The sequence below is a fragment of the Scyliorhinus torazame genome, chromosome 11 (assembly GCF_047496885.1).
Source record: "Scyliorhinus torazame isolate Kashiwa2021f chromosome 11, sScyTor2.1, whole genome shotgun sequence".
In the NCBI taxonomy this organism is placed as follows: domain Eukaryota; kingdom Metazoa; phylum Chordata; class Chondrichthyes; order Carcharhiniformes; family Scyliorhinidae; genus Scyliorhinus; species Scyliorhinus torazame.
This window is the reverse complement of record NC_092717.1, coordinates 155,408,703-155,430,194: the sequence shown is the minus strand read 5'-3', so window position 1 is coordinate 155,430,194 and position 21,492 is coordinate 155,408,703. Positions and strand designations below refer to the sequence as shown.

Sequence of the window (21,492 nt, the reverse complement as noted above, 5' to 3'; positions counted from 1 at the left end):
TTGTGTGGGTAAAGTTTACTCGTGTACCAGAAGGAGCAGGTAAAGAGGTCACAATTTTAGGAGATACGGAAGCTAGTCAATCTTTAATGGTAAGATATGAGGAGTTATGTAGTCTGGGAAGAATATTGCCAGAAAAGGTGGTATGTGGAATTCAGGGTGAGAGGAGTAGTATTCAATTATAGAAGGTAAGGTTGGAAAGTCCAGTGAAGAGTGGTGAAGTGGTAGTAGGAGTAATAGAGAAACTATCTTGTCCAGGAATACAGTTTATCTTGGGTAATGATATAGCTGGATCGCAGGTGGGAGTGATGCCTACTGTGGTTAATAAGCCAATGGAAAATCAGACAACTGAAGTGTTGAAGGACGAATATCCTGGGATTTTTCCGGATTGTGTAGTAACAAGGTCGCAAAGTCACAGGTTAAGACGAGGAGAAATCAAGTTCAATTATCAGAAACGATTTTTGATCAGATGGTTGGAAAAGAACAAGGATGAGGCGGATATTTTTAGTTCAGGAAAATTGGCAGAGTTACAACAGAAACATGTAGAAATAAAATGGATGTATCAAAAAGCATACACTGAAGAGGAATCGGAGTGTATACCTGAGTTTTATTACTGTAAAAATGTCTTGATGAGAAAATGGAGACCTTTACATATGCAGGTGGATGAAAAGTGGGCAGAAGTTCATCCAAGTGGTATTGCCGGTAGGATATAGAAAGGAGGTGTTGCGATCATGAGCTACCAGTGGGAGGTCATTTGGGAGTAAGGAAAACTCAAGCTAAAATATAAAAACATTTTTATTGGCCTGGACTACTTAAAGATGTAGTTAAATTTTGTCAATCATGTCACACATATCAAGTGATAGGGAAACCACAAACCGTGATAAAACCAGCGCCCTTAATAGCCATTCCCGCATATGAGGAACTTTTTACAAGGGTCTTAATTGATTGCGTAGGACCGCTTCCTAAAATGAAAAGTGGGAATCAGTATCTTTTGACTCTAATGGATGTGTCTGCTAGGTTCCAGAGGCCATTCCAGTACGTAATATTACAGCTAAAAAGATTGTGGAGGAGTTACTTAATTTCTTTACTAGATATGGATTACCCACAGAAATACAATCTGATCAAGGATCAAATTTTACCACTAGGTTATTCAAAGAAGTTATGGATAGTTTAGGAATAAAACAATTCAAATCAACTGAGTACCATCCAGAATCGCAGGGAGTGTTAGAAAGGTGGCATCAGAAGACTATGTTGAGGGCTTATTGTCACGATTATGCAGAGGATTGGGATAAAGGAATTCAATTCGTACTGTTTGCAATTAGGGGTGCACCTAATGAGTCAACCAAATTCAGTCCTTTTGAACTATGTTTTGGTCATGAGGTAAGAGGACCACTTAAATTGATTAAGGAAAAATTGGTGAGTGAGAAATCGGAACTTATTTTATTGGATTACTTATCAAATTTTAGGGAACGATTAAATAGAGCAGGTGAATTGACTAGACAGCATTTAAAAGTTGCACAAAATGTGATGAAACGGGTAGGGGACAAGAAATCCAAAGTTCGTAGTTTTGCCAGTGGAGATAAAGATTTAGTGTTGTTACCAGTGGTAGGTGAACCTTTAAAAGCTAGGTTTTGTGGACCTTATCAGATTGAAAGGAAATTAAGTGAGGTGAATTATGTGGTAAGAACGCCAGATAGAAGGAAGACTCACCGAGTGTTTCATGTGAATATGCTTAAAAGATACTTTGGGGGGTGAAGGAGAGCAAGAGGAGGAGCTTTTAAGGATTCTAACTCTAAAGTGACGAACCAAATCCTGATGATTTTGCATTTGACATACCTCAAATTAAATTGGATAACCAGGATGTTCTTAAAAATTGGGATAAATTGTCGAGTTACGTTCCAGAGGAAACACGGACTGACCTGAAAGAGTTATTGATATCACATGAGCTAGTCTATGGCGATAAGTTGGGAAGCATTAAAATGGCTATATATGATGTATATGTGGGAAATGCTGTTCCAATCAAACAGCATTGTAGAGGGTGCCATCTCTGCTACTCCACTACTGGGCCGATATCTGGGGTTTGAGTATCTGTGTGTGTCTCTCTCCAGCTGGCACTGAAACTTCAGAGGCCAGGGGATGCCGCACTGGGACACCTCCACGGGAGAGAGCACTGAATCAAGCCTGCCGTTTATCCCTAACCGGAAGCCTGAGGCTTATATCACACAGATATCCAGACCCCCACCAATGCCCAGGTGATTCTCTCTCTTGCCGGTGGTGCAACACCCACCCGGTTCCTACTTCGCTGGAGTAGCTTTCCCAAGAGAGAGAATAGGACACTGCTGTTTATTACCTAACCAGCAGCCTGTCCTGAGTGAATCGCTCAAGATGACCCTAGATTCTTGAACCCGGAATTAAGGTGAGGAATATTTTAACAATGACTTGGTCAGAGATCGCTGGTGAGAGATTGAAGAATTTAAACGACTCCAATTATCAGCAAATCAAGGTTTATTGCAAAACCCAGGTCAAAATCATCAAACAGAAGAAATTATAATAAAATCTTAAACTCTAACACAAACTAAGTCTATTCAGAAAGTACTATAACGGACACAACGAAAATCTTATTGTTACACAGTTTTAGCAATGACACAGAACACAAATCAAGTCCCCTTCCCCAAAGCCTCAACCACTATCAAAGTCAAGGGAGCTTCGCAAGCTGCTGCAGGGTACTTACGGTCACAGGCTGCAGAGGTCAAGTCAAAGGTGGAGAGGTCGAGCCAAGCGACCCTCAATCGAAACACAGCCCCTTTTATACCCGTTTTACCAGGCTTTTCCTGTGTTCGGCCAGCCCCTTTTGCATTGAATTGGTAAGGTTTAAAGTTCCCGCTGGTCCCGCCCCCTTTGAGCCGGTCAGAGCTGTCGACTTCCGGGTTTTCCTCCTCTGCGTTGTATCAGTCCAAGTTTAAAGTTCCCGCTGGTCCCGCCCCCTTTGAGCCGGTCAGAGCTGTTTGCTTCCGGGTATTCCTCGCAGGTCCGCTCCTTCCAGCCAGGCAGACCTGCCGCGATTTGAATTTGGCGCCGACTCCGCCCCCTCCACCCAGTGAGTTCCTGCCGGTGGCTTCTGTCAAGATTGGAGTACCTCCCCCAGGTCCGCCTCCAACTTGGTTTTTTCTACCGCTTATCTTCAAGGGGCTTTTCCAGCGCAATATACTGAGCCCAGACAGTCTGCTTTTTAGGATAACAAGGTTAGGCTCTCTTGTGAAGATTTTCAAAAGGTCTTCCAGCTGCTCCGGAGATGGCTGCTATTCTCACCTTGCTATGTTGATGGGGTGTTAATTGGATTCTGCTCTGGTGGAGGCCAGGTCATTTACATCTGCATGGGGCTATGACCATCCCATTGTCCTGCTTGCAGGCAGGCCCCCTGTGTATTCCCGTGCCCCTTTGTCTGTGTTTTGATCTTATCTCGTTGTCTGGCTCCTTCTTCCTTGTAGCTCCTAGGGGGGGGTTTGTAAATACTTATGCCCCTACTCAGCTCAGCGGACCAAGCCTGCTGGGAAATCTGGTTACGTTCTCTTGGCTGAAAAGTCAGTTTACAGTCTCTGAGTTTTATTCTTGGGCAGTCCAAAAAGGGCCGAATTGCCCGAAAACCTTACAGCATCCATATAGACTTAACCCTTTAAAATTGGCACGGGTTAACAAAGAGATTGATGGTATGCTTAAAAATGGCATAATTGAAGTGGGTTGCAGCCAATTGAGCTCACCCATAGTGGTGGTACCTAAACCACACGGTACCCAACGGTTATGTATGGACTATAGAAAGGTTGATGCAGTTACAAGAATGGACTCTTATCCTGTCCCACGTTTGGAGGATTGCATTGAGGAAGTGGGACAATCCGCTTTTATTTCCAAACTGGATTTACTTAAAGGTTACTGGCAGGTACCTTTATCCGAATGGGCGAAGGAGATTTCAGCTTTTGTGACTCCAGATGGTATATATCAATTCAAAGTTATGCCATTTGGCATGAAAAACGCACCAGCCACATTTCAACGGTTAACTAAGTCGTTTCAGGATTACCCAATTGTGCGGTATACATCGACGATCTGGTAATTTTCAGCCAGACATTAGAAGAACATTTAAAACATCTGATGGGGTTATTCGATCAATTTCAGGAGACTGGTTTGGTGGTAAACCTCGCCAAAAGTGAATTTGGAAAAGCCTAAGTCACTGTCCTTGGACATCCAATTGGACAGGGTCGAATGGTCACACGGGATGTGAAAACAACAGTTATTGAGTTTCCAATACCCTCGAGACGAAGGGAAATAATGCGATTTCTTGGCATGGAGTGGATTTGATCGAACATTTGTGCCAAATTTCTGCAGCGTGATTGCTCCACTGACTGACTTGCTGAAGAAACGTTGAAAATTTCAGTGGACAGCGTAGTGTCAACAGGCATTTGAATGCCTGAAAGCTGTGATAACCAATGCTCCTGTGTTGGAGAATTACAAGGGACCCGGAACTAACGTATCTGACTTTAAAGAGACATGCCGAGGCGTAGAGAAATGGATGGATCATGCAGAGACCTTCTTGTCTAAAGTGACTGTCAATCGAGAAGAATTCCAGTTGGAGGAAGAAGAACAAAAATGGAGAATGTTATTATTAAATGTTTACATGTTTTGTATTAAAAAAAAAAGTATGTATGTTCATTGTCCATATTATTTAATGGAAAGTGAAAAGGTGAAAAATGAAACAGTCTTGGAAGTTGATGGTTTTTTTTTTTTCTTGCGGAGGGGGGGGGGGGGAGGTGTCGTGTGAGAGTGCTTAAAGAAATGGGGTTTATAAAATAGCTGTAATGGATGTACCTTTAAGAAATGGGTGTTTATCAGTGATGTCAGAGTGTGGGGGGAGCTGGGCTGTCTGTCTGCTTTTACTTTCACTTTGGGCTTGCAGCTACAGGGTGTGTGGGTGGAGCTGAGCTGTCTGTCTGCTTTTACTTTCACTTTAGGCTTGCAGGTACAGGGTGTGTTTAGTTTTGTTTCAGAGAAGCTGCAGTCACAGCAAGATGTGTATGAATCTCTGCAAGCTTATGAATGTTCATTTGGTGATTTCAAAAGTGGTAACTGTTCTCAGTAGTGAAGTTAAACCTGATGTCTTTCTGTAAAATGGGTTCTTTTTGTCTTGTGAATGTTGCAAGGAAAGATTAAGAGTTATTTAGAGAGTACTGTATTCTTTGGGGGATTTATTGGTGTTGATAGTTGAGATGTTTATAAAGTGTTAACTGGTTTCATAAATAAACATTATTTTACTTTAAAAGTACTGTAGATTTCTGTTGCATCACACCTGCAGAGTAGGGCCATGTGCTCCCCATAACCACAATCTATTAAACGTTGTGGGTCAGGTGAATTCTATGATACACTTTGGGGTTTTCTAAACCCTGGCCCATAACATTGTTGTCACATGTATCGAAGTACAGTGAAAAGTATTTTTCTGCGACCAAGGAAACCTACACAGTCCGTACATTGTAGACCAAAAAAAAAAAATCGGCAGAGTACATTGACAAGTAGGACATCGACAAAGTGTGGTTGGTTGCAGTGTGGAACAAGGGCCAAATAAAGCAAATACATGAGCAAGAGGCGCATAGGGCATCGTGAATAATGTTCTTACAGGGAAGAGGTCAGTCCGAGGTAGTCATTGAGGAGTCTAGTCGCTGTGCGGAAGAAGCTGTTCCTATGTCTGGATGTGCGGGTCTTCAGACTTCTGTATCTTCTGCCTGATGAAAGTGCCTGGAAGAGGACAAAGCCTGGGTGGAAGGGGTCTCTGACAATGCTGTCTGCCTTCGGCAGCGGGTGGTTTCGACCGAATCAATGGGAGGGTGGCAAGCTTGTGTGATGTGTTGGGCTGAGTTCACCGCACTCTGAAGTTTCTTGCGATCTTGCGCTGAGCAGTTGCCATACCAAGCTTTGATGCTTCCGGACATGCCAAATTTCTTTAGCTTCTGTAGGAAGTAGAGACGTTAGGCTTTCTTGACTGTTGCATCAACCTGAGTGGACGAGGACAGACTGTTGGTGATAGTGACCCCCAGGAACTTAAAGCTATTGACCATCTCAACATCAAAGCCATTGATACAGACAGGAGTGTGTGTCGTACTGCGCTTCCCGAAGTCGATGATCAGTTCCTTGGTCTTTCCGACATTTAGAGAGAGGTTGTATTCGGTACATCATGCAACCAAGTGATTTATCTCCCTTCTGTAGTCTTATTCGTCATTGTTTGAGATACGACCCACCTCAGTCGTATCATCCGCAAACTTTTAGATCGAATTGGAAAGGCAGTTATTTAATTTGTTTAGCTTAAACGAGCAAAATGTGTGCACGTTTTTTCAGCCTGCAAAGAACAGGGCCTTATGTACTGATACATGTAGCTTCCAGTACATGCAAAGGGGAGTTCAGTTGACTGCTCCATTTCAAAGGTGAATTTGAGCACAGATTGGAGCCCATTAAGACATGCAAGGTAATTATTACATGCAGCTGCAGATTTAAATACGGCAAACTTGTCATTTAATATCGGAAATATGCAAGGGGTAGAAGCCATCAAAGGCTTGCTTCTCATGTAACCCATCAAAGATGTTTGCGAGGGCTGGGCCTAGAGGGGACCATGGCAACACCATCTATTTGTGCATACATGGTATCATTAAAGCTGAACTCAACTGCCTGACTTGCTGAGTTCATAGATTCAGTGGGTACAGATTCACACAATGATGGCTGGTCTAGGTTGCTATGATATCGTACTCGAGCACAAATGTCTATGGCTTGCTTAAATGGAACATTGGTGAATAGGCGAGTAATGTCAAATGAGCACATGCATATCGATCTAGACCAGCCGCCATTGCATGAATTCACACCTCTTTAACCTGGGGTTACCCCATCTCTGGATCTGTAAAGATTTAATCACCTGCTAATGCTCGCATTCCAAGCATTGTCTGGCATCTTTGAATCTGTCTATATATCTGTTTCTGGAACATACCTCTTCATTCACCTGAGGAAGGAGCAGTGCTCCGAAAGCTAGTGACATCGAAACAAACCTGTTGGACTTTAACCTGGTGTTGTAAAACTTCTTACAGTCTTCATTAATGCAGTGGTGTAGTGGGAAATTGAGTTTCAGGAGATCTAAGAAAATGTGTTGGCCATATCATTTCTACATAGAACATAGAACAATACAGCGCAGTACAGGCCCTTCGGCCCACGATGTTGCACCGAAACAAAAGCCATCTAACCTACACTATGCCATTATCATCCATATGTTTATCCAATAAACGTTTAAATGCCCTCAATGTTGGCGAGTTCACTACTGAAGCAGGTCGGGCATTCCACGGCCTCACTACTCTTTGCGTAAAGAACCTACCTCTGACCTCTGTCCTATATCTATTACCCCTCAGTTTAAAGTTATGTCCCCTCGTGCCAGCCATATCCATCCGCGGGAGAAGGCTCTCACTGTCCACCCTATCCAACCCCCTGATCATTTTGTATGCCTCTATTAAGTCTCCCCTTAACCTTCTTCTCTCCAACGAAAACAACCTCAAGTCCATCAGCCTTTCCTCATAAGATTTTCCGCCCATACCAGGCAACATCCTGGTAAATCTCCTCTGCACCTGCTCCAAAGCCTCCACGTCCTTCCTATAATGCGGTGACCAGAACTGTACGCAATACTCCAAATGCGGCCGTACCAGAGTTCTGTACAGCTGCAACATGATCTCCCTACACCGGAACTCAATCCCTCTACCAATAAAGGCCAACACTCCATAGGCCTTCTTCACAACCCTATCCACCTGGGTGGCAACTTTCAGGGATCTATGTACATGGACACCTAGATCCCTCTGCTCATCCACACTTTCAAGAACTTTACCATTAGCCAAATATTCCGCATTCCTGTTATTCCTTCCAAAGTGAATCACCTCACACTTCTCTACATTAAACTCCATTTGCCACCTCTCAGCCCAGCTCTGCAGCTTATCTATATCCCTCTGTAACCTGCTACATCCTTCCACACTATCGACAACACCACCGACTTTAGTATCGTCTGCAAATTTACTCACCCACCCTTCTGCGCCTTCCTCTAGGTCATTGATAAAAATGACAAACAGCAACGGCCCCAGAACAGATCCTTGTGGTACTCCACTTGTGACTGTACTCCATTCTGAACATTTCCCATCAACCACCACCCTCTGTCTTCTTTCAGCTAGCCAATTTCTGATCCACATCTCTAAATCACCCTCAATCCCCAGCCTCCGTATTTTTTGCAATAGCCTACCGTGGGGAACCTTATCAAACGCTTTGCTGAAATCCATATACACCACATCAACTGCTCTACCCTCGTCTACCTGTTCAGTCACCTTCTCAAAGAACTCAAATCAGGTTTGTGAGGCATGACCTACCCTTCACAAAGCCATGCTGACTATCCCTGATCATATTATTCCTATCTAGATGATTATAAATCTTGTCTCTTATAATCCCCTCCAAGACTTTACCCACTACAGACGTGAGGCTCACTGGTCTATAGTTGCCGGGGTTGTCTCTGCTCCCCTTTTTGAACAAAGGGACCACATTTGCTGTCCTCCAGTTCTCTGGCACTATTCCTGTAGCCAATGATGACATAAAAATCAAAGCCAAAGGTCCAGCAATCTCTTCCCTGGCCTCCCAGAGAATCCTAGGATAAATCCCATCAGGTCCCGGGGACTTATCTATTTTCAGCCTGTCCAGAATTGCCAACACCTCTTCCCTACGTACCTCAATGCCATCTATTCTATTAGCCTGGGGCTCAGCATTCTCCTCCACAACAATATCTTTTTCCTGAGTGAATACTGACGCAAAATATTCATTTAGTATCTCGCCTATCTCTTCAGACTCCACACAATTTCCCATCCCTGTCCTTGACCGGTCCTACTCTTTCCCTAGTCATTCGCTTTATCCTGACATACCTATAGAAAGCTTTTGGGTTTTCCTTGATCCTTTCTGCCAAATACTTCTCATGTCCCCTCCTTGCTCGTCTTGGCTCTCTCTTTAGATCCTTCCTCGCTACCTTGTAACTATCCATCGCCCCAACCGAAACTTCACACTTCATCTTCACATAGGCCTCCTTCTTCCTCTTAACAAGAGATTCCAATTCCTTGGTAAACCACGGTTCCCTCGCTCGACGCCTTCCTCCCTGTCTGACCGGTACATACTTATCAAGAACACGCAGTAGCTGATCCTTGAACAAGCCCCACTTATCCAGTGTGCCCAACACTTGCAGCCTACTTCTCCACCTTATCCCCCCCAAGTCACGTCTAATGTCATCATAATTGCCCTTCCTCCAGCTATAACTCTTGCCCTGCGGTGTATACTTATCCCTTTCCATCATTAACGTAAACGTCACCGAATTGTGGTCACTGTCCCCAAAGTGCTCTCCTACCTCCAAATTCAACACCTGGCCTGGTTCATTACCCAAAACCAAATCCAACGTGGCCTCGCCTCTAGTTGGCCTGTCAACATATTGTTTCAGGAAACCCTCCTACACACACTGTACAAAAAACGACCCATCTATTGTACTCGAACTACATCTTTTCCAGTCAATATTTGGAAAGTTAAAGTCTCCCATAATAACTACCCTGTTACTTTCGCTCCTATCCAGAATCATCTTCGCCATCCTTTCCTCTACATCCCTAGAACTATTAGGAGGCCTATAAAAAAACTCCCAACAGGGTGACCTCTCCTTTCCTGTTTCTAACTTCAGCCCATACTACCTCGGAAGAAGAGTCCCCATCTAGCATCCTCTCCGCCACCGTAATACTGCTCTTGACTAGCAGCGCCACACCTTCCCCTCTTTTGCCTCCTTCTCTGAGCTTACTAAAACACCTAAACCCCGGAACCTGCAACATCCATTCCTGTCCCTGCTCTATCCATGTCTCCGAAATGGCCACAACATCGAAGTCCCAGGTACCAACCCATGCTTCCAGTTCCCCTACCTTGTTTCGTATACTCCTGGCATTGAAGTAGACACACTTCAAACCACCTACCTGAACACTGGCCCCCTCCTGCGACGTCAAATCTGTGCTCCTGACCTCTATACTCTCATTCTCCCTTACCCTAAAACTACAATCCAGGTTCCCATGCCCCTGCTGCATTAGTTTAAACCCCCCCAAAGAGCACTAACAAATCTCCCCCCCAGGATATTTGTGCCCCTCAGGTTCAGATGTAGACCATCCTGTCTGTAGAGGTCCCACCTTCCCCAGAAAGAGCCCCAGTTATCCAAAAATCTGAATCCCTCCCGCCTGCACCATCCCTGTAGCCACGTGTTTAAATGCTCTCTCTCCCTATTCCTCATCTCACTATCACGTGGCTCGGGCAACAACCCAGAGATAACAACTCTGTTTGTTCTAGTTCTGAGCTTCCATCCTAGCTCCCTGAAAGCCTGCCTGACATCCTTGTCCCCTTTCCTACCTATGTCGTTAGTGCCAATGTGGACCACGACTTGGGGCTGCTCCCCCTCCCCCCTAAGGACCCGGAAAACACGATCCGAGACATCACGTACCCTTGCACCTGGGAGGCAACATACCAAACGTGAGTCTCTCACGCTCCCACAAAATCTCCTATCTGTGCCCCTGACTATCGAGTCCCCAATTACTAATGCTCTGCTCCTCTCCCCCCTTCCCTTCTGAGCAACAGGGACAGACTCCGTGCCAGAGGCCCGTACCCCATGGCTTACCCCTGGTAAGTGGCCCCCCCCCCACAAGTATCCAAAGCGGTATACTTGTTTCTCAGGGGAACGACCGCAGGGGATCCCTGCACTGACTGCTTCTTCCCAGTCCCTCTTACAGTTACCCACCTATCTCCAATCTTTGGTGTAACTAATTCCCTGAAGCTGCTATCTATGACCCCTTCTGCCTCCCGAATGATCCGAAGTTCTTCCAACTCCAGCTCCAGTTCCCTAACTCGATCTTGGAGAAGCTGGAGATGGCAGCACTTCCTGCAGGTAAAATCAGCAGGGACACTAACTGCATCCCTCACCTCAAACATCCTGCAGGAGGAACATTGCACTCCCTTCCCTGCCATTCCTCTAACTTTCTACCACGATCTAGCTAACAACTAAATTAAATTTTTTGTAAAAAATAATAATAATATAATAAAATATGGTACTTACCTCAGACCAATGGGCTTTATTATTAGGTTAGAGGAGGAGGGCGGGTGGGAGACACTACACGTGTAGTGTCTCGGGTTTCCTCTCCACCAGAATTTATTGGTGAGGGTCTTCCCAGACGTCCGCGGGTCGACTTCCTGTTCCCGCCTAAAAAACAAATTTAAAAAAAAAGAAAAATTCTCAGCTCCTGCTGAAATTGACTAACCAGCCAGCTCCACTCCCGCTGAAATCGACTGGCCTGCCCCTGCAAAGACAAGTGCTTTTAAAGGTTGACTTACCTCTCAGCAACCTCCTTCAGCAATGCTCCCGCTGAAACTGACTCACCAGCTGTTCTCACGCCGAAATCGACTGGCCTGCCCCTGCAAAGACAAGTGCTTTTAAAGGTTGACTTGCCTCCCAGCAACCTCCTTCCGCAATGCTCCCGCTGAAACTGACTCACCAGCTGTTCTCCCGCCGAAATCGACTGGCCTGCCCCTGCAAAGACAAGTGCTTTTAAAGGTTGACTTGCCTCCCAGCAACCTCCTTCCGCAATGCTCCCGCTGAAACTGACTCACCAGCTGTTCTCCCGCCGAAATCGACTGGCCTGCCCCTGCAAAGACAAGTGCTTTTAAAGGTTGACTTACCTCCCAGCAACCTCCTTCCGCAATGCTCCCGCTGAAACTGACTCACCAACTGTTCTCCCGCCGAAATCGACTCTACTATATCAATCATTTTGGTCCCCAAAGGTCAGTAAAACTATGCTTTTTAAGTGAAAAATATTAGTGCCAATAGGCATTTAATTTGAAACCACGTGGTATTTTGAAAATTATTCTTTAGCATAGCTAGAATTTCATTATGCAACAGTTTTATTATTTAAGACATGAATCACAGAAAAAATTACTTTTAACTGGGGACTGTATATGGAGGAGTCACTGCTTTTCTTGATTTATATCTCATACCTAGACCTTTATATAGACAGGCAGGTGGAATGGGCGGACACGTGGCAGACAATTTCATAGTGTAGAGAAGTGTGAAGGGATACATTTTGGTCAGAAAAACCAAGGAGAGGTGACTTAAAGTATCCTAATTTACAGACCAAATCTGACTTGCAATTCATCCAACTTTCATTATCCATCACTTTCTCAGCCCTTCAATACCTCAATGAATCTTGCTCACCTTGGATGACTACAAAATCTTCAACACTTTCCCAACACTCACTTTTGCAACACATTCGATCATTCCAAAGTTCTTACAAGTCATATAATCATTCACAAATCACGTCTACTGTGACCAGTATCACAGAAGCCAACTGAATCAGGTGGATAAGTTTGTATTTTTAGGACAAATGATTATTGAAGATGGCAGATGTGCTGAGGTTAGAAGGATAGAGATGCGCACAAGTAACTTTTGTAGAGGTGAAGGATGCGTTAACAACAAGAAAATTGAAGAATATAAATAAGGAAAAACTCAAAGATGCCGCTTTGTTAAAGTGGTTGCAGATGAGCCAAGTGGATGTGTGAAACATAGAAGCATTCCTAGAAAATAGAAGCAGAAGGAGGCCATTCAGCCCTTCGAGTCTGCTCCGCTATTTATTATGATCATGGCCGATCATCAAATACAATACCCCGATCTTGCCCCTCTGTTCTCTCTTCCCGCCCCCCCCACCCCCAACATCTCTTGATCCCTTTAACCCCACCAGCTAAACGTAATTCCTTCTCAAAATCATGCAACGTTTTGGCCTCAACTCCTTTGTGGTGGTGAATTCCACATATTCGCCACTCTCTGGGTGAAGACATTTCTCCTCACTTCGGTCCTAAACGTTTTACCCCTTATCCTCAAATTTTGATCCCCTACTTCTGGACTCTTTCTCTCTCTCCTCCCTCCCCCCCCCCCCCCCCCCCCCCCCCCCGCCACCCCCTTTCCCCCACACGCACCACCATCGGGAACATTCTTTCTGTCTAAACCTGTTGGAACACCCTGTCTAATCCTGTTGGAATTTAGAGGTTTCAATGAGATCTGCTCTCACTCATCTAAACTCCAATGAATATAATCCTCACTGACTTAGTCTTTCCTCATATGACAGTTCCACCATCCTAGGAATCAGTAAAGCTTCACTGAACTTCCTCCATAGCAAAGACCATGAAGTGGTACGAAGAGTGACCAACCATCCTGGACTTTGTGGGGCCGAGCTGTAATTGAGACCATTGTCCCGTGTCGCTGGTTGTTTACTGGGGCAGCAAATTTCCCCACTTTTGTGGACTACACATCAGCCCACAAAGCTAACCAGGTCTGGACGACAAACTCCCCCATTTCCACGGATAGACAGCAGCCCACACAATACTCCCAGTGTCTGGATGACAAACTCTCCCACCGTTCTCCACTCCTACGATCTGGACAGCACCCACCCTTCCTTCTCACCAGCTAACGTATCCTGTATCTTTTTTCCCCGAGAGTTGGTCACCCTTATGGCGCAAGACAGAAAAATGTGGTGGTCTGACAGCCAATCTCTTGGCAGGTGTAGCTACAGCAGGAAGGTTAAAGCTTGTGATTGATTTGCAGAATTGTGCCTTCAACTCTATACTGAGGTAATTTTCAGAAGGATAGAATAATGTCAAGATCCTATGCCATGGGTAGGAAGGTCAAATCAGAGGAGGCACTCCCTTGGTCTGTTCACATTTCCTAGCAGTTATTTTCAGAAGGATAGTGGAAGAGGCTGGATACACGTCAAGTGGTGGTGATTGGTCAGTCGCACAATCAAAGAACAGGGCAAGTGGAAATTCCCATGATTTCACAGCAGATAGATGCATTGCAAACTGTTATTGAACTAAAACCAGCAAAATCTTGAATTAAGTACTTGGGTCTGTACTGAAGGAACTGTTCTGATCTTGGCTTGGGCAGAGAGTTTTCCCTGTGCCTTTGGCTAAGAAACAGGGCTAATTCGCTGGCTTTGAAAGCAGACCAAGGCAGGCCAGCAGCACGGTTCAATTCCCGTACCAGCCTCCCCGAACAGGCACCGGAATGTGGCGACTAGGGGCTTTTCACAGTAACTTCATTTGAAGCCTACTTGTGACGAGCGATTTTCATTTCATGTTGGATGCTTCTAATCATTATCCTGTACTGTTCAAATTCTTTTATGGGACATATCTGTCACTGGCTATTCCAGCACTTCCAGTGCCTATCCTTGAATGCCCTCTAAGGTGGTGGTGCGCCATAAAATGTCTGTGTCAAGGTTAATGAGGATAGTGTTCAGCTTGTACCTCCCTTACCCTCACTCTTAACATGGAATAGGTAACCTGGAAGGTTTCTGCAGGCACTTGAGTTAAGCAAAGGAAAGATGCTCCCACTTGTGAAGTTCCAACAGGAGAGGCATAAGAGAGAGTTAGGGAAGGTAATGAAGTAAACATACATAAACAACTTCAAGTAACTCTCATACTAAAAAGAGAAGCACTGTTTTTCATTCAAAGTTCAGAGATAATGCTTCTTCAGTTTATGTTTAACTGTGTTCCTATTTACCTCCAATATGTGCAAATTGATTCTCATCCATGCAGCACTTTTATTTTGCTTTCCAGCTGAGTGAAGCGTCATTAATGGAGATGTATTTTTTATCAGGTTTGTATAGAAATGTTTGTGTGCTTATTCAAGAAGGATCAGCTCTCCTTTAATTGTAATTATTTTCTGAATTTTAGGTACATTCGGCTGAGTGAGCTTGTTGAACATGTCTTCCCTTTGCTTAGCCAAGAACCATGTTCAGCTTTCATTTATCCAGAATACAGCCACTTCAACTACTGGCGAGACCTGCTGCCAAATATCAGAATGGAAGAACTGAATTAATTATTGCCAGTAGAACCCTGTCAAAGATATTGTTCATACTTTTTTAAACAGCCTGATTCAGGTATAGATTAATAAAGCTAATCATCTGTGTTTATTTCATGTATTGATTCTATCGTCGAAGCATGATGTTTACACAAGTTAATACCAGCAGAATTCTCTCAGGAATATAGCCTTCGTGTATATTTTACCTATTGGTTGCACCAGAAGGAAAATCAATGAATTTGGTCTTGAATTGCATCTTTGTCCAAGACCACTGCACATAATGTTAGCTCTCTGCACTCATCTTTACAATTGCTACTTATAGTAACTTTTGAAGTTAGTTAGTCTGGCTTGGATTAAAACATTAACTCAATTAGAAAAGTGTGACAGTCTTTTTTAAATGCTAAGAAAAAGGGTCCAGAATCTGTTGGTTATAATGGAGCCAAGAAAAGAGTCCAGACCCATTCTGTAGCAATGACCTAATTCATATCACATGTCAACTATTTGATGCTCCTTCACACTGTGGGGATACTTGCAATTGTGTTTTTTTTTTTTTTAAGTATTAAATAATTAACCTTTCATCCTACAAATTGAATGTATGATAGGTACCTCATTATGGATGAAAGTCCCACTTGCAACCCAATATTTTACTACAGAGTATTGTGTCGTCAGGCTGCTCGATACATTTTTTTAATATTTCATGATCTGTCACATATATTTTGGTCTGTCCTTTTATGCCTTCAATTGGTAAGATTTAATCTAGTTTTGATCAACCTTTTACAAAAGAGGAAGCGTTTTGCATTCAGGGTTTGCACATTATTAACAGCAAGTTCATTCTTTCTGTGAAAGATGTTGATTAATGTGTTATGAGAACACAATTATTCAGAAAGTTAATTGCGTATATGTTCTATAAACTAAAAATGGATGTAATATACTGGGGAATGGGAAATATAAATCATGATTTCTTCTACCAATTGTTAATCACTTTAAACAATTTGTGCTGCAAATATGCTCATATTTTTGAAAGAAGAGCAATTTAACTAACGTATTTTAATTGCCCGTGCCAATATAGGGGAAATTTGTTGGACATCCTACAAGTTCTATGGGGTCTTTTGATAAAGAAAAAACAATTTTAAATCCCAATAAAAACTTGCAGAATGTTTTCAAACTCCTATGCACATTTTTGATGAGGATAGTAAATTAAATGCATTTTCCACAGTTATTTTAAATGTGTAAGAACTGACTTGGTCAGTGATATTTTTCTGCTGATCATTTTGTATTGCTCCGTTTCTGACCATGGATAATATTTGCCTACCAGAGAAGAACAAAATGTATTCAAATTTTGCTTATTGTTTGTGTGGTCATTTAAGAAAACCACAGTACAGTTGCTTTGACCGGCTTGGATTAAAGTGATTGGAAGAAATAACAGCAAATACACCAGTATTATATATTAGATTGTGAATCAATCATGCCCTGTATTTAACACAATCTTAAGTATAATGTTTGTTTGTATGTATGTTTATGCACCGCATACTGAAGTCCTGTTATGAGATATTTCATCTAAGAATCATGGAATAAAGAATGACATTGAAAACTTTCATTTGTATTTTTGTGGTTTGGCATTCTAACAAACCTATGTATGGGGCAAGAACTGAGGATGCTGGAAAAACTCAACGCAATGCGCTATCAGGAGAGAAACTGAGTTAACAAAATAATGTAAAAACTACAAAAAAAGTAGCAACTTTAAGAATAAAAGACAGATGGCCTGGTGTGCGAGGGGGAGAGGGTGTTTTGCATGAGGCAAAACATGTATGGAATATTTTATTAAAAGGGGGGTATTTAAGCTGGAGGAGAACGGTCAAAATCTCAAGCTGTTAAGCTACACATCGTGCCCCAAGTGTTGACATATGCCCAATCGGAAGATGAGGTGTTGCTCCTCCAGCTTGTATCGGGCTTCACTGGAGCATTGCAGCACCCCAAGGACGGACATCTGGACATGAGAACTAAGTGCTGAGTTAAAATGGCAAACAAGAAGTAGGTGAGGGTCATGCTTACAGACTGAACAAACGTGTTTCACAAAGTTGTCACTGTTATGGGCCAGGGTTTACAGAACCTCAAAGTGTATCATGGAATTCACCTGACCCACAACTTTACTAGATTGTGGTGTGGGGAGCACACGGCCCACTCTATAGGTGTGGTGCAGCAGAAATGGAAAAGTATTTTTTTAAAGCAAAACAATGTTTATTCTATGAACTCAAGTTAACCTTTTTAAAACATACAGTGAATATCTTGGCAACCATTAATTCAAATACAACTCCCAAAGAATACAACTCAGTAATCCTTTGAGCTTTCCTTTTAACATCCATAAGATTTAAAATCCCTTTTACCAGAAGCACATCAGGTTAAAGTCATTACTGTTCGTTTTAAATCACCAGGATAGATTTACAGTCTTTAGATTACGGAGAGAGACTCTAATACACCTTCTGGTTGTGACTGCAGCTATCGAGCTCTGAAAACGAAACTAAAACACACCCTGCAGCAAACAGCCTAAAACGAAAGTAAAGAGCTGACAGACAGCCCAGCTCCACCCACACTCTGACATCACTGATTAACACCCATTTCTTAAAGGTTTTCTCACATGACCCACCCCCAAGAAAAACAAACAAACCATGAACTTAAAGATGGTTTCATTTTTCACCTTTTCACTATCCTTTAAGAAATGCACACAGTAAGTATACTTTTTCGTTTCAAAAAGCAACACGCAAACAGGTATATACTCATTTTTTTTCGTTCTTCCTCCTCCAACGGATCCATCTCGATTGACAGTTTCTTTGAACACTAAGGTTTCTGCACGATCCATCCATTTCTCTATGCCTCGGCATTTCTCTCTAAAGTCAGATACTTTAATTCGATCTGATCAGAGTCCCTTGTAATTCTCCAACACGAGCATTGGTTAGCACAGCTTTCAGGCCATCAAATGCCTGTTGAAAGTCCGCTGTCCACTGAAATTTTCAACATTTACATAAGAACTAGGAGCAGGAGTAGGCCATCTGGCCCCTCGAGCCTGCTCCACCATTCAATAAGATCATGGCTGATCTTTTGTGGACTCAGCTCCACTTTCCGGCCCGAACACCATAACCCTTAATCCCTTTATTCTTCAAAAAACTTATCTATCTTTATCTTAAAAACATTTAATGAAGGAGCCTCTACTGCTTCACTGGGCAAGGAATTCCATAGATTCACAACCCTTTGGGTGAAGAAGTTCCTCCTAAACTCAGTCCTAAATCTACTTCCCCTTATTTTGAGGCTATGCCCCCTAGTTCTGCTTTCACCTGCCAGTGGAAACAACCTGCCCGCATCTATCCTATCTATTCCCTTCATAATCTTATATGTTTCTATAAGATCCCCCCCTCATCCTTCTAAATGCCAACGAGTACAGTCCCAGTCTACTCAACCTCCTCGTAATCCAACCCCTTCAGCTCTGGGATTAACCTAGTGATCTCCTCTGCACACCCTCCAGTGCCAGTACGTCCTTTCTCAAGTAAGGAGACCAAAACTGAACACCATACTCCAGGTGTGGCCTCACTAACACCTTATACAATTGCAGCAGAACCTCCCTAGTCTTAAACTCCATCCCTCTAGCAATGAAGGACAAAATTCCATTTGCCTTCTTAATCACCTGTTGCACCTGAAAACCAATTTTTTGCGACTCCTGCACTAGCACACCCAGGCCTCTCTGCACAGCAGCATATTTTAATATTTTATCATTTAAATAATAATCCCTTTTTCTGTTATTCCTACCAAAATGGATAACCTCACATTTGTCAACATTGTATTCCATCTGCCAGACCCTAGCCCATTCACTTAGCCTATCCAAATCCCTCTGCAGACTTCCAGTATCGTCTGCACTTTTTGCTTTACCACTTATCTTAGTGTCGTCTGCAAACTTGGACACATTGCCCTTGGTCCCCAACTCCAAATCATCCATGTAAATTGTGAACAGTTGTGGGCCCAACACTGATCCCTGAGGGACACCACTAGCTACTGATTGCCAATCCGAGAAACACCCATTAATCCCCACTCTTTGCTTTCTATTAATTAACCAATCCTCTATCCATGCTACTACTTTCCCCTCAATGCCATGCATCTTTATCTTATGCAACAACCTTTTGTGTGGCACCTTGTCAAAGGCTTTCTGGAAATCCAGATATACCACATCCATTGGCTCCACGTTATCTACTGCACTGTTAATGTCCTCACAAAATTCCACTAAATTAGTTAGGCACGACCTGCCCTTTATGAACCCATGCTGCGTCTGTCCAATGGGACAATTTCCATCCAGATGCCTCTCTATTTCTTCCTTGATGATAGATTCCAGCATCTTCCCTACTACCGAAGTTAAGCTCACTGGCCTATAATTACCTGCTTTCTGCCTACCTCCTTTTTTAAACAGTGGTGTCACGTTTGCTAATTTCCAATCTACCGGGACCACCCCAGAGTCTAGTGAATTTTGGTAAATTATCCCTACTGCATTTGCAATTTCCCTAGCCATCTCTTTTAGCACTCTGGGATGCATTCCATCAGGTCCAGGAGACTTGTCTACCTTTAGCCCCATTAGCTTGCCCATCACTACCTCCTTGGTGATATCAATCCTCTCAAGGTCCTCACCTGTCATAGCCTAATTTCCATCAGTCACTGGCATGTTATTTGTGTCTTCCACTGTGATGACCGACCCAAAAAACCTGTTCAGTTCCTCAGTCATTTCCTCATCTCCCATTATTAAATCTCCCTTCTCACCCTCTAAAGGACCAATATTTACCTTAGCCACTCTTTTTTGTTTTATGTATTTGTAGAAACTTTTACTATCTTTTTATATTCTGAGCAAGTTTACTCTCATAATCTATCTTACTCTTCTTTATAGCTTTTTTAGTAGCTTTCTGTTGCCCCCTAAAGATTTCCCAGTCCTCTAGTCTCCTACTGATCTTTGCTACTTTCTATGTTTTTTCCTTCAATTTGATACTCTCCCTTATTTCCTTAGATATCCACGGTCGATTTTCCCTCTTTTTATCGTCCTTTTTGTTGGTATAAACCTTTGCTGGGCACTGAAAAATCACTTGGAAGGTTCTCCACTGTTCCTCAACTGTTTCACCATAAAGTCTTTGCTCCCAGTCTACCTTAGCTAGTTCTTCTCTCATCCCATTGTAATCTCCTTTGTTTAAGCACAAAACACTAGTGCTTGATTTTACCTTCTCACCCTCCATCTGTATTTTAAATTCCACCATATTGTGATCGCTACTTCCGAGAGGATCCCTAACTATGAGATCCTGAATCAATCCTGTCTCATTACACAGGACCAGATCTAGGACCGCTTGTTCCCTCGTAGGTTCCATTGCATACTGTTCGAGGAAACTATCGTGGATACATTCTATAAACTCCTCCTCAAGGCTGCCTTGACCGACCTGGTTAAACCAATCAACATGTAGATTAAAAATCCCCCATGATAACTGCTGTACCATTTCTACATGCATCTGTTATTTCTTTGTTTATTGCCTGCCCCACCATAATGTTACTATTTGGTGGCCTATAGATTACTCCCATCAGTGACTTTTTCGCCTTACTGTTCCTGATTTCCACCCAAATGGATTCAACCTTATCCTCCATCGCACCGATGTCATCCCTTACTGTTGCCCGGATGTCATCCTTAAATAACATAGCTACACCACCTCCCTTACCATCCACTCTGTCCTTCCGAAAAGTTTGATACCCTCGGATATTTAACTCCCAGTCGTGACCATCCTTTAACCATGTTTCAGTAATGGCCACTAAATCATAGTCATTCACGATGATTTGCGCCATCAACTCATTTACCTTATTCCGAATACTACGAGCATTCAGGTAAAGTACACTTATGTTGGCTTTTTTACCTCTGTTCTTAATCTTAACACCTCGATCAGTAACCTCTCCTAAGTTATATTTCCTCTTAACCTTTCTCCTAATTTTCCTTGTCGTCGAACCCATATCTTCCTGTAACAACCTGCCGCGTCGCTTACCATTAATGTTTTCACTTCCCGTTTTATTTCTTTTAGTATTCCTGGTCCTATTCACTGAGCTCCCCTCAGTCACTGTACTTTGTACTGTCGCCCTTTTTGATTTTTGTCTATGGCTTCTCTGCCTTACACTTTCCCCCTTACTGCCTTTTATTTCTGTCCCTGTTTTACTACCTTCCAACTTCCTGTATCGGTTCCCATCCCCCTGCCACATTAGTTTAAACTCTCCCCAACAGCTCTAGCAAACACCCCCCCCCCCCCCTCCCCCCCAGGACATCGGTTCCAGTCCTGCCCAGGTGCAGACCGTCCGGTTTGTACTGGTCCCACCTCCCCCAGAACCAGTTCCAATGTCCCAGGAATTTGAATCCCTCCCTCTTGCACCATCTCTCGAGCCACGTATTCATCCTCTCTATCCTGACATTCCTACTCTGACTAGCCCGTGGCACTGGTAGCAATCCTGAGATTACTACCTTTGAGGTCCTACTTTTTAGTTTA

General features: G+C 43.2%; 1 protein-coding gene across 3 annotated transcripts in view; it reads left to right on the top strand.

Moving 5' to 3' along the window:
* lpin2 (lipin 2) overlaps positions 1 to 16,548 on the top strand; it is a 148,442-nt gene extending 131,894 nt beyond the window's left edge. For all 3 annotated transcript variants that reach the window (XM_072467905.1, XM_072467906.1, XM_072467904.1), the window contains exon 20: positions 14,827 to 16,548. In XM_072467905.1, coding sequence (XP_072324006.1) covers positions 14,827 to 14,971 — 145 coding nt within the window. In that variant the 3' untranslated portion in view covers positions 14,972 to 16,548. The remainder of the gene's footprint in view (positions 1 to 14,826) is intronic.
* Positions 16,549 to 21,492: the final 4,944 nt, after the last annotated feature.